Raw genomic sequence first — 12,834 nt, 5'->3', positions numbered from 1 at the left:
CTTAGCTTAGTTGAGAGCTTCTCTCTCTAGTTTTAGGGTTAGTTTAGGAGTAGATTTTAGAGAGAGAAAGTGAGGAATTTCAATGGTGATTGGGAGATTGAAGATTTAATGGTGACAATTGTGTTGAAGATCTTCTCTATAATCAATGAGCATTTCTAACTCTACCTCATTTTATTTCTTTGTTTAATATTCATGTTTATTTGATTTGATTTTGATGTTTGATCTTTGATTAGTGTAATTGTTCTTCATATTTTGTTGATTCTTGATTTCCTTAGTTGTTAGTTGATTAGATGATGATGTTAGAGTAGTTGTTTGGCAAGGGATAGGGTGAAACTTGTATGATTGATTGATTGTGTTTAATTTGGGATTGTGTTGATTAATTATTGAGATTAAATTGATTAATGTAAGTTTGCATGTGTGTAATTCGATAAGCCTTGAGAATTATGCTAGATTGCATTGTAGTTTCTAATGATACGGACCATTGATTTAGGAATTGCAATTGTCTATTGAGCTTGGTTAGTGACGTTCCTAGTTAGAGTCGTAGTTGGCGCTAGCTAGACCCCTAGGAGATAGCTTGTCGAGCTCTTTTGATTGCTCTTACCATTAGTCTTCACAATCATTGATTTGCATGTTGTTCCCGAGTTGCTACAATTGTCATGATTACTTGTTGATCCCCATTCCCTAGTGCTTTATTTGTTTGGTTAGCTTTTAGTGTAACCTTCTTTACCCTAGACTTCGACCTAGCTTAGGCACATAATTGAAAGCACTTGAACATAACTGTTCCTAATGGTTCGACTCTTGACTTACCTCTATACTTGTATTTAGGTTTGTTAAGTGATTATAAATTTTGTTTGGCTTAGGGAAGATTAGATAACGACCTAGTTTTTCCCTCGTCAACTACTCATCAAATTGCTGACATTTTGACTAAGCCCTTAAACAGAGAAAAACATGAGATGATGAGGATAGAGCTTAGAATGATTAAGTTTTGTTGAGGAAAAGCCTTGATGTTCCCTCAGGCAAAATCTCTAAACTGATGTACATTTTATCTCACACAAAATGATATGTTTAATTACATAGATATGGCAAGAGATTTAAGCATGTATGTCTTAAAGTTGTGTATAAAAGAAATGATAATTCTTGAAGTCCTTAACTGATGGCATGAGCTATGTTGACTTGTTCCGTGTATCAACTTGCATATTCATAAGTTTATCTTTTCAGCAAAAATTATCGTTTGATTTACTTTTAATTTTTTTAATAATTATCTCATCAAACACGATTTATCTGGTGGATACATTCAATATTCATCTAATTTTGTTGAAGTGATCCCTTAGCATGCAAAATACATTTCACACTCTAGAATTATCTTTTTAGTTTCCCAAAGCTATAAATGCAAGGAAAGCAACATCTTTATTTATCTCACCTAACCTCTCCTTGAAGCGACACCTCACATTTACCACTCAATAAAAAGGGATGGACAGAGTTGAAAACATTACCCCTCTCAGATCAAATATTCACCTCCCTTACAAAGAACCTCACTCTTACTCTCCCATGGATATTTCACCAAAATACCAAACCCTAACAAAAAATCAAGCGCTTGTTGTAAAAATTCAAGAAACCGCTATAGACACTACTTCAGCCACCTTGAGTCAACTTCTTCTAGAATACCCTGCTTGACCTCAATCCAAAAAATCAGAGAAAATGGAGGAGGAACATGAAGTTGAAGAAATGGGGGTTTCATACAAATGCAAATCTGCAACGATGAAGAAGCTCGAGGATAATGTGAAGCACTTTGTGTTTGGTCTGTGCTTGAATCTTCCATGGTGCAAAGCGCGTAAGTTCAACGAAGTTCTTGATCTTATTGAATTTTAAAATTAGACTTATTTGCTGAGTGAATGTTTCAATAAGCCTATGTATGCTGGTGCTTTGAAGGAATTTCATTCTACTTTTAACTGTGAAAAAGGAAAAATTACATGCATAATTCAAAAGAAGCTAATTGAATTTGATGTTGAGTATTTGGGGGAATTGTTTGAAGTTCCTTATACAGGTTATGAGCTGTATTTCAAAAGATCCATGCAGAATCCTCTTCCTAACATCACTATTGAGTCAATTATAAAGCATTACCAAGGAATCCCTAAATGCGCCTATGTCAATCACAACAACTTCACCCCTCTTCAAAAATTGCTCTTTGAAATTGTTCACAATGACATTGTTCCTCAAATCCAGAAACGAGATTCAGCCAACAAGCTTGATTGTATCTTCGTGTATTGTCTTAAACACCAAATTCCCATCAACTTTCCTTTGATCATGATCCAACACCTTAATCTCTGTGTCCCCAGAAACTGGAATATTGGCTATGGTAACCTTCTCACCACTATTTTTGAACATCTCCAAATATGAACCTCTACCTCTCAAAAACAATGAATTTGTTCAGAGAACTTTTCTTGAAAACCGAGGTTTGCATGTGGTATATGGGTGTTTGGATGAGTTACCAATAGCTCTAGAAGATGAAGAGGAGCCTCAGATTGAGGGGGAACAAGTGGATGTCAAGGAGGTTGAGATAGGAAAACAAAAGGAGGGAGAAAAGAAAGAGAAAAAGATAGAGAGGGAGAAATCTATAGAAGTTGATGATGTGCAGTACGTAGGAGTTCATGAAAGAAGGGGAAGAAAAAGGAAAAGTTTGAGACTGTCAAGAAAGAAAAACTCCAAGGAAGTGGAACCAGTTCACATTGATTTAGGTGAACTTGAGATGGAGAAGGAGACCTCTATTCCTACACCACCTAAGTCTCCTCCTAAGTCTGTTCCCGCAGGTAAAGGGTTTGTAGAATTAAGTTCACCAGCCAAGCTTAATGATACAGTATCGCTTGAACTCAAGGAACTAAAAGATATGCTAAAAAAGGTTATCACCACCCTTAAGCACAGCTAGGCCGGTGCATGCTCTGGAGAAAGCTGTTGCAGGTTGTGCAGGTGATGCCAAGGCTTTACTTCTCCAGGTAGCTCAAGCTAGGAATGAAGCTATTAAGCAGTGGTGGAGAAAATCGAAGCAAAGCTAGAAGAGCTCACACCTGATGAAGCATAAACCTGTTCCCTACCCTACCACCCTTTGATGATGATGTTTTTGTTTTTCTTTTGGTAATCTTGAACAATTTTTTTTGGGTCTGTAACTAAAATAGGGATTACTTGTTTTTTTGTGAACTTGTGGATTTTCTCAAAATAAGCCTTTAATCGGTTTTATAATTTGATAATCAGTTTTAGAAGGTGACTTGCCCCGTGTCACCTTCTAATTGGTCCTTTTTTTTAAAATAATTAAAAAAAATCAAAAACAAAATACAAATAAATAAATAATTAAAAAGAAAAGAACCAACTCCTTCCTCCCTCCATGATCCCTCACCTGAATCAGCCCACACCACCCCCACGCCACCCTCTATAGCTACCCCTATCCCCGCCGACCGACCTATCACCACGCATATGTATCCTCCTTTCATCGCGTAGCCACCGAGCCTTGTCAACAACCAGCAGCCCCAGGCCACATCGATCACCGCACCTAGCAGTTGCTCATCACCGGGCACTCTCCTTCCTCGCATAGTAGCACGCCGCCACCACCAACAATCAACAAAAAATCCACACAATAACCGCAACAATCTATAAGCCTCAACCACAACTAGCAGTCCAACACTAACCTCTAATCAATTATAATGCCAAGTGTCTTTGTATCGTAGCTTGATTGCAAGATCTGGCTTTACTTTATGATATGATATGTGATAGGTCCTAATTTTACACATTTTAGGTGCTTATCTACACTCAATTGCTTAGGGATTTAGATGTATGTAGACACCCATTTGTGTCTCCCCAAAACCAAACCCAGTGATGAATACCTTTTGCGCCGAACCATAATCTAATGAAGTGAAAGTGTGAAAAGTCTAGTGATGCGGTATTTTTTATTAAAAATCCTTCTTTCTGTTTTCGAAAACCCACCCTGTTTTATGAAAACTTCCAGTCTAGTTTAGTTTGGTCCATGATAAGGGTCCAACAATAGTGTAGTTGGATGGGGCTCGAAAAGACCTTTCCAACAACATATTATAAGCCCAATTCCGATAAATAATGAGGAAGTTATGGCCAAAATACTAAACTGGGCCCAAACCGGATTTTACCTATGACCCAATGATCATGTGGAGGGTCCAAAGGTTTTATCCTATTCCTAAACTAATTAGGATTGATTAAAATCTTCTATAAGATTCTAAAAGATCTTAATTATCCTTTTTTGAAAAGATAAAATCATAGAGTTTGAATTGAATAAAACTTTCCTTTTTATAAAAACTTTCCTTTTTTTTAAAGTCCTAATTCTATTCGAATTTAAATATGTTCAAAGACAGTCAGATATTATTTTCGTGCCTCATTATCTTTATCCAAATTTTATATGGTTGGATAGATCTTGAAATTACCTTTCCAATGATATATTATAATATTAATTCCGAGCTATAACGAAAAAGATATGAAAGAAATACGAAACTCTATTCAAAACTGACACCGTCCCACTATTTCGGCCATATCTTTTTATCTACAAAATATTTTGATCTGATTCTAATTGTGTTAAAAATTAGACTTCAAGAGCTTTCCAACTACATATTATATGCATTATTTGGACTTCTGGATCAAAAGATATGATAAAAACAAAATACGCAAAAACTACTGTCTACGAGTTTTATTTCGATTCGAATTCAGATTCTTTTCTTAATTCTTCGACCCTCTTTTTTCCCTATAAATAGAGGTCATATCTCCCCTTTTTCAATTATCAACAATAATCAATTCTCTCTATTCTCTCTTAAAGCGATACATGCTTTCTTTCTCTCTCTCTTTCTAAACTAGCTTTTACAAACACAATTCCGCATACACAATACTTTGAAACACCTAGCCAAGTTCGAAGTTGCCTTCGCCCTAGACGTGAAAGGTTTATACTTTTATGAGGGTTTGGTCCCAAATCCAGTCTAAAATTTTTAACTCTTTCTTTCAATTCTTTTATTTAATTTAATTGTTTAATTTTATTATTTTTATTGAAGTTTACTAACGCGTGTATTTTGTTATTAGAAAGAGGTACGCGGCTTCAAAGTAATAAGTTATTAGCTTACTCCCTATTTTATTTCAATGTAGAAAGCATGTTTAGATTTGATTAATTCCTAGTATCATGTTAGGATGTTCTTACGGCTTTGTAGAATCCTGTTTAGGGTGTCTTTTATTCTTTCTAATAGCATGTTAGTATCATGTTAGGGTTAAAGCTTTGATCTTTGATGTTTAGTGACATGCTAGGATTTGTTATTAATCTTGTTAGTATCATGCCTAGGATCTTGCTATTATATTTAAGCTATATTATTAACATGATTATTGTCATTATCATGATTATGATTATTATGTTGCTTGATGTGCTATATTTTATAGTTATTGCTTGATCACGCCTTTTATGCATGATTAAAGGGAATTTGTACTTGAAATCACGCTTAATAAGATAATTAATAATTTTACTTTAGGCTAATATGATTTTAATTCAAGCGATCGCCAATAATAGATTTATTTGTGCATTAATATTCAACCATCATAGATTAATAAACAGGTTTAGAAATAATATAATGTTTGCATGTTAGTCAGAAAGCGCACATGAATACGAGTATAATAAAGTAGAGGCCTATTTTATAGGGCGAGTCCTTTCTTTTGTAGATTGGATTCGTACCCTCATCCCCGAACCCTATTTGGTTCAAGACCTTATGGAGTTGACGATCTCATGGATCGTTAAGGGGTGTAACCTTCACCCTGTGAACGGTTTACAAGTTCCTAAAACTTGTTGGCGACTCTTTTGCTCTCTTTTCTTTCCCTTTGGACGCCACCATGCTTAAGTGTATGATCACAGTGGGGTTCAAGCTTGGGGTTATTATCCTTGAAATATTCCCTACAATGTCTAAGGTGTATTTTTACATTATTTGCTTAAGGTTATGCTCTACTACTCTCCGTTTGTGTGTGTTGATGAATTTCAGGTTATTTGGATGCAAATGGATTATGGTTGGCTAATCTTGAGTAAAATAATAATGGAGTATGAAGCTACGTTGCTCATGGATCTCATATCATGTAGTCGAGAGGAAATAAGGATAGAAAGAAGCAAAGATGTTGATAAAAGACTTGACAAATATGAGTCACGTTCACTATTTTGATCATATATAACTTTTGATATACAAATGATATTGGAGTGATTCAAACTGCATTGGAAAGTAGACTTCAAGAGATTTCTAACGATATATTACACGCCTCAAACAAAGATTTGGAGCTCAAGTTATGACCGTTTGAAGAGCTACGCGTGTAGCAGCGAGACACGGACGTCGTGCCTCATGCTAGCACGCCCGTGCCTGGACGAATAAATCATCTTATTAGTGGATTATTTTCCTAATTCTATCCTAATTCCTAGATTTATTATAAATACTTCTTAGCTTTATCATCCTAGACCCCCATTAGTTTAGAACCCTAGTTTTCTCTCTAGTTTTATTTTATTAATTCAAGTATTATATTTTCTTCTTTTCTTTCCTTTATGTTTATTTCTTTTATTATGCTAGAGTAGATTATTATTCTAGGGTTAGGTTTAATCCTAGCCATGATTAATACTTGATTTATTCTTTTAAATTCTCAATTAATTGTTATGTTGTTCATGCTTAATTGATTGTGCTTATGCCAATACTAGATTAGAGATAATTGGTATTGTTATTATTCCTTTGTTTTAATCGCAATGAGAGTTGGGTTTTAACGGATTTGAATAGATCAATTAAGAGTTTGAAGTTCATCATGAAAATAGCTGAATGGATGATTAGGAAGTTAGAGTAATGTGCTTAATGTCTCTAATTTACATGATTCCATGAAAATAGGCTTGATTGTGATTAGAGAAGCCATTGATAACTCGAAAGAGACCTTTGGTATTATATAGGGATTACTTTTCCTTGTGAACATATAATTAATTGGTTGGGGTAAGAATTTGTCTTGTATTGATTTATGCTAGTGGTGATACTTAATTCTAGATGTTTTTTATTATTTGATTTTCTTGCTTTAGTAGTATTATATTTTCAACCCTATTTTGATTGACTCGACTAGTTTTAATTCATAGTAATCCAATATTGATAGTACCTTCTTTGTGGGATCGACCTTGATTTACCCTACTACGTAATTAAGGCTAACTAAAACTTGTCAAATAAAAATAATTGCCTTCAATTTGTTTCTATATTATTTTTAAAAAAAAGATGTATAAAGTTACTACCCTAAATATCGCACGTGCACTATCTAGTGCACAAATACTATATTAGTCTGTAAATAAAAATACTTCAATATCATTTACTCCACATGAGTCAACATGAACTAACCTAGACAAGGCCCAACCCAAAGTCGGCTCGCGTTTTTGTGTAAATAAGTCCAATTACTCTGTACATGATATGACCCTAATAAAATATGACTTGAGTGCGTTGACTCGATCAAAACCTAACTGGATTCTGACTTGAACACAATTTAAACTCGACCCATACACTTGAATTAGCATCTCTCATTATGAAACATTATTGATTATTCGAGGTGTCAAAATTGATCCAACCAACATGATCCAAATACAACCCGAGTAAAAGCCGATTTAAATATCAACTTATATGCCACATAATAATTTAGTAGACCCATATTTAAAATAAACATGACCCACCCGAACACATCAATTTTATGATTTTATCATATCACCCGAATTAACACCTCATCCTTTTTTTCTAAATAATTAACACCTCATCCTCAAACTTCTCATTCTCCAAAAAAAAAAAAAAAAAAAAAAAAAAAAAAAAAAAAAAATTTCCCGCAAAAATCATCGTACTTGGAAACACTTCTTTGAAAGACCGCCAATTATACCAAAACCCCAAAGAAAAACCCAAAAACAAGCAGCAAAAATTGAAAAAATGGAGTTGAAATGCAACGATGTGAAGATCTGGAAAGAGGCTCTAACTTCCTACCAATCTCGCATTGTCTCTCTTAGTCTTAACAAACCCAATCTTGTTTCCCTTGATGATTTCTACCGTACTCAACTTCCTTCACTCATTCATTCTCGCCTCCCTACTCCTTACCTCACCCAATCCGAGCTCCACTCCCTTATGCAATGGAAGCTCACCCGCGGCAAATTCAGGTAACTCGCTTTATTATTATTACCAGTAGTTGGTTAAAGTTTTCGGGTGGTACCCAAGACTTGAGATCAAATTTCTCGGGTGGTTAAAGTTTCTTCCAATTTTAGAAGATTCTGGAATTGATTCTCATCATTCGCCTTTGTGGCTATCTAAACACAAAAAAATTTATTAGTTGGTTAAAGTTTTAGGGTGGTACCCAAGATTTGAGATTAAATCCCGCTAAAGTTATTGTTATTGATTTTTTTTCCCCCCTAAATTTCTCTTGTTTTTTCAGACCAAGGTTACTGGGTTTTGTGGCGGCACTTGATGAAGAAGTTGTGAAGTCGGCGTCTCAAAAAGCGTTTCTTTCTCTTCCTGATGATTTATATAAAGCCGTTTCGGAACTTACGGTTCTTAAAGGTATCGGGCCAGCCACTGCCTCTGCTATCCTAGCCGCGTATGCCCCTGATTTTGCCCCGTTTATGTCTGATGAGGTATGGTGATGTATATTTGAAAACCTTTGTCATGTAAATTGATGTTCTATAACAATTTTCAGACGCTAGTCTAGCAGATTATTGGATTATTAATGCATTTAGTACTTATAAGATCATTCACGTTTTAGGTTCTAGCTCAAACAAAGGTATCCTAAAGTGTGTAAAAATAAAAAAAAAAATCGATGCTGAAATTTCGAACTAAATGATTCTAACTGAATTTGAAGTGTAGTAGTGTGGAACAAATATGCAGTGCTACATGACTTTAGCAGAAATTTTCATTTTAATTTTTTGCCTGTAAACTTATATAGTTGGGTTTTTGTTACCATTAGCATAAAAATGTGTGATTTTTGGTTGTTAGGCTACTTATTATGTGTTTTATGGTTAATCTTTAGGCTATGGAAGCTGTGTTGGGTCAATCAAAAGATTACTCGTTGAAACAATATCTTTTGCTAGCCAACAAGCTAAGGGAGAAGGCAAAGGTTGGTGTTCTATGTTAATTTTTTAATGCTGCTCGAGTGATTGGTTAGTATAGTTTTCAATTTTTCGATGATCTATTAAGTACGAAGTAGGATTAATAAGAATAAGAATTGAGTATGATCTGTCTTTGAGGAGAGGGGGGGGGGGATTGACTTGACTAAGTCACAATAAGTATATTTTAAAAAATATACAAAGATTGATTACATATAAGTCTTGATGCTGAGATCAATATTCTGATACTCAGTCATGTTATAGTGTTTTGGTTGAGTATCAGATTTCGTTTTTGCATTCATATATATTTTGATGATGATGGCAATTAAAAAAACATGGTTTGGTGATGAAGGGGAATATATACGTGCATCTTTGACCATTGGAAGAATCCTTAAACTGATGCAGTTGTCCAACATCTTGTATGATTTATTATAAGAATTGACAAGTGATCTTGCCTTATATGAATATCTAAGTCTAATATCAACCAATATATGAAGGAGATGATTGTCAATGTGAATTCACATAAGCGACAGTAATAATCTTATTTCTATTCCATGTGAACAATATTGAAGAGATTACTCATTTAAACTTGTTTCCTGTAATCCCATCCTTTCCAGTATCCCGTGAATCTCTTAATCATATAGACTACAGTAGTAGTTTATTGTTATTATTTATATTTTTTAAATTATTTGGGTGGGGAGAGGGGGGGGGGGGGGGGGGGAGTATATCTTGTAAAGTTGTAATGTAGCAATATGTTTGTTTTAAATGTTTGTAAATGAAGATCATATATCTTTCATGTGACATTTGAGTCTATTTGTTCCTTTGAATATATTTGAAATCTTGTTTCTTCAACTTTAAATCTTCCTGAGTTCCTTCTTGTTCTATCTCCTATCTTTTCAACTCCTATCTAAACTTCTATAAGTTCTCTGTGTTTTAGTTTTGATTCTTTTCCGCCGCATAGAAATCCAAGTCCTATTCATCATGATGCAATACTATTGTTTGATTCTTGGCAAAAATTATATAAATAAGCTGAGTACTTGCTGACTTGCTGTCTATCATAGAAAATTATATAAAAGAAATTCCACTATACGACTTGATTAACATGACAAATTCGTGATAGAAGTTATTCAGCTACTTCCGCGTTGTGAATTTTGAGTTGAACTTGCTGCTCTTCCAGTTATTTGTCTATGCTACACATTATCAATTATCAATATACTGCAATGGGTTAACATGTAGTTCATCTAAAAAGATGCTTCTGGGGTCTCCTTTTATAGTCATGGCGGAGCAATGAGTTTGCTATTGATTTGTTGTCTCCATAAGTTTCGACCTTAAAATCAAAATACATATATTAAAGGTTTTGAATAACTTAACCTTCTTGGCGTCTGTCCTCATTGCATATGTTAGTTTTCTTTATCAATTGGTTAATTGCCTGTCATTTCAGGAACTAAGTTCAGATGAAGAGCAATTCACTGCATCGGATGTGGAAAGGGCTCTCTGGAGCTCTGCTGTTGGAGCTAAATTGACTGCTTCCTCTGCAAAGGTGCTGCAAGATTCTTCAACGAAATCTTCAGGGAGAAAAAGAAAAAAGTCTGCTTAACTCTTGCTGTTAGGATGATTGTCAAAGATTTGTGCCAATACTCAATTCACAAGTCACACTAGAAAATTATCTTGTTTTGTTTCCGCATTCTGACTGTTACTAAATTCTGACCAAAATTAGCTGCTGCGGTAGTGGTTTTAGGATGTTTAAGACTATGTTATGCAAAGCTCGCTAACAAGCTTAACAATGTTTAGAAATAGCTATCAACAGTGTTTATCTGACACTGTACTTGATAGATGTAACAAACTTGTTTTATCTTCTCCTACTCCAGCCCCTATAACTACTACAACAATGTCATTAAACAATGGTTAGAAATATGCTATGAGTATGATTGTGAGTATAGGCCATACTCTTCACTATGTAGTTCCTACCAGTGCTGTTGCTGCATATGAAGAAGATATCAAGGCATTACAAGCTTCACCAGCTCCCTAGTTTTTTCTACTCTGTCTGTAATGTTTTATCTTATGCTTGGTTAATGAACAATTTTACTGCTTATGTTTTAAGATACTTTTGTTACTATGGGGGTCGAAGAGTGCATTTTGCTTTACGCACTTCTTTGAATGTTAAGTTGTAATTATTAGGGCTATGCCCAAGTAATATATGCTACCTTTTGTGTCAAAAAACAATGGTTAGAAATAGCTATTAACAGCAGTTGTCAACTGTTGTAGAGTTAGTGATGTTGTAGGAAGGGGTAACATTCTACAATTGTTGGGACTCGGGAGGAACCCCATAATGATTTGGATAGGTTGATCCGTAAAAAGAAAGGGGGAAAAAAAAAGTGCAAGGTTGTTGAATTAGAATGTAAACCTTAATTTAGGCCTGTTCTCATTGACTGAACTCAGCTGAACTGAACTGAACTGAACTGAATTCAGCTGAACTGAACTGAACTGAACTGAAATGAATATTTTATAAGAGAAGGAAATTAGGAGCTGAACTGAACTGAACTGAATTGAGCTGAACTGAATTGAACTGAACTGAACTCAGCTGAACTGAACTGAACTGAACTGAACTGAATTTCAACGTAAGAAAACAGGCCCTTAGTAGGATATAAGAGAATATAAAAGTGATAACTATATATCTCTATTATATAAGTCAAGGAATGTTGTGGTGTTGCCCTAAAATCACTTAATTTTTCACAAATTCTTAGTCTATATGCCACTTGTGTCCTTTTTACACTTGCATATTTGTACACCAAATCTCATTGAATAAAAACCTCATGACCATCTTTACTAAACATAAACCATGCTCTATTAATCCACACACATACCCAGTTTCCTAATATATTTATCAATTGAAAAATTGAAAACTTTTGGGGTTTTTTTTTCCATTAGAAAATCATAAAGGGGAGAAAGCGATATTGGAAATGAGAATTTCAAGCTTTTATTTGTTCTAAAAATCTATTTTACAAATGGCTCTTTAGTTTTTCTTTGATATTAATGGGTCATGAATAGGGGTGTTCATAAATCGGTCCGGACCGAAAAAATGGACCGGACCACCCCGGACCGAACCCCGGACCAGCGGTCCGGTCTTCGGGTCTTGAAATTCATTTTTTCGGTCTTCGGTCCGGTCCGGCCCAAACCCTATAAAAATCAGTCTTGGACCGGACCGATTTTTTTTATAAAAAAATTTAGTATTCTTTTTAAAAAAATTCTTAAATCGGTCCAAAGCGGTCCGGTCCGGGTTTTGGACCGATTCTTTTGGTCCAGTCCGGGTTCGGTCCTAGCTAAATCGGTCCGGTCTTCAGTTCTTAAAATTCTAATTTTCGGTCTTCGGTCCGATCTTGGACCGATGAACAACCCTAGTCATGAATAAAAGCCCTTAATTGACCCAATATCTCAAAGCCCTTTAGATGCCACGTGCATTAAGACATTAAGGGTTAAGACCCTTTAAAATTTGCTATTAAATCCGGAAAGACAAATCAAAAGCTGAATTGAGCATGAACATTTCTTATCAAATCTAGCTCAAACATGTTATTACAAGTACTTGCTGACATATAAGCTTGAGCATTACTCATAAAATGTAACTCAAAAAAGCTAAATATCAGACTCATTGACATTTCTAAGTAAAGACCTTCATTTTATAATCCGACCAATTTATCTCTACTCCATAAATCCACGCG

The 12,834-nt window shown here is 34.9% G+C and overlaps 1 protein-coding gene across 1 annotated transcript; it reads left to right on the top strand.

The window, feature by feature from the left end:
- The first annotated feature begins 7,855 nt into the window (after positions 1-7,855).
- On the top strand, positions 7,856-11,233 carry LOC145613437 (uncharacterized). Its single transcript, XM_081668540.1, has 4 exons — positions 7,856-8,179; positions 8,452-8,650; positions 9,043-9,129; positions 10,560-11,233. The coding sequence occupies exons 1-4, from the start codon at positions 7,956-7,958 to the stop codon at positions 10,713-10,715; spliced, it is 666 nt and encodes a 221-aa protein (XP_081524666.1). The 5' UTR covers positions 7,856-7,955; the 3' UTR covers positions 10,716-11,233.
- Positions 11,234-12,834: the final 1,601 nt, after the last annotated feature.

The sequence above is a fragment of the Chenopodium album genome, chromosome 25 (genome assembly GCF_948465745.1).
Source record: "Chenopodium album chromosome 25, dcCheAlbu1.1, whole genome shotgun sequence".
In the NCBI taxonomy this organism is placed as follows: domain Eukaryota; kingdom Viridiplantae; phylum Streptophyta; class Magnoliopsida; order Caryophyllales; family Amaranthaceae; genus Chenopodium; species Chenopodium album.
This window is presented reverse-complemented; position numbering and strand designations above follow the sequence as displayed.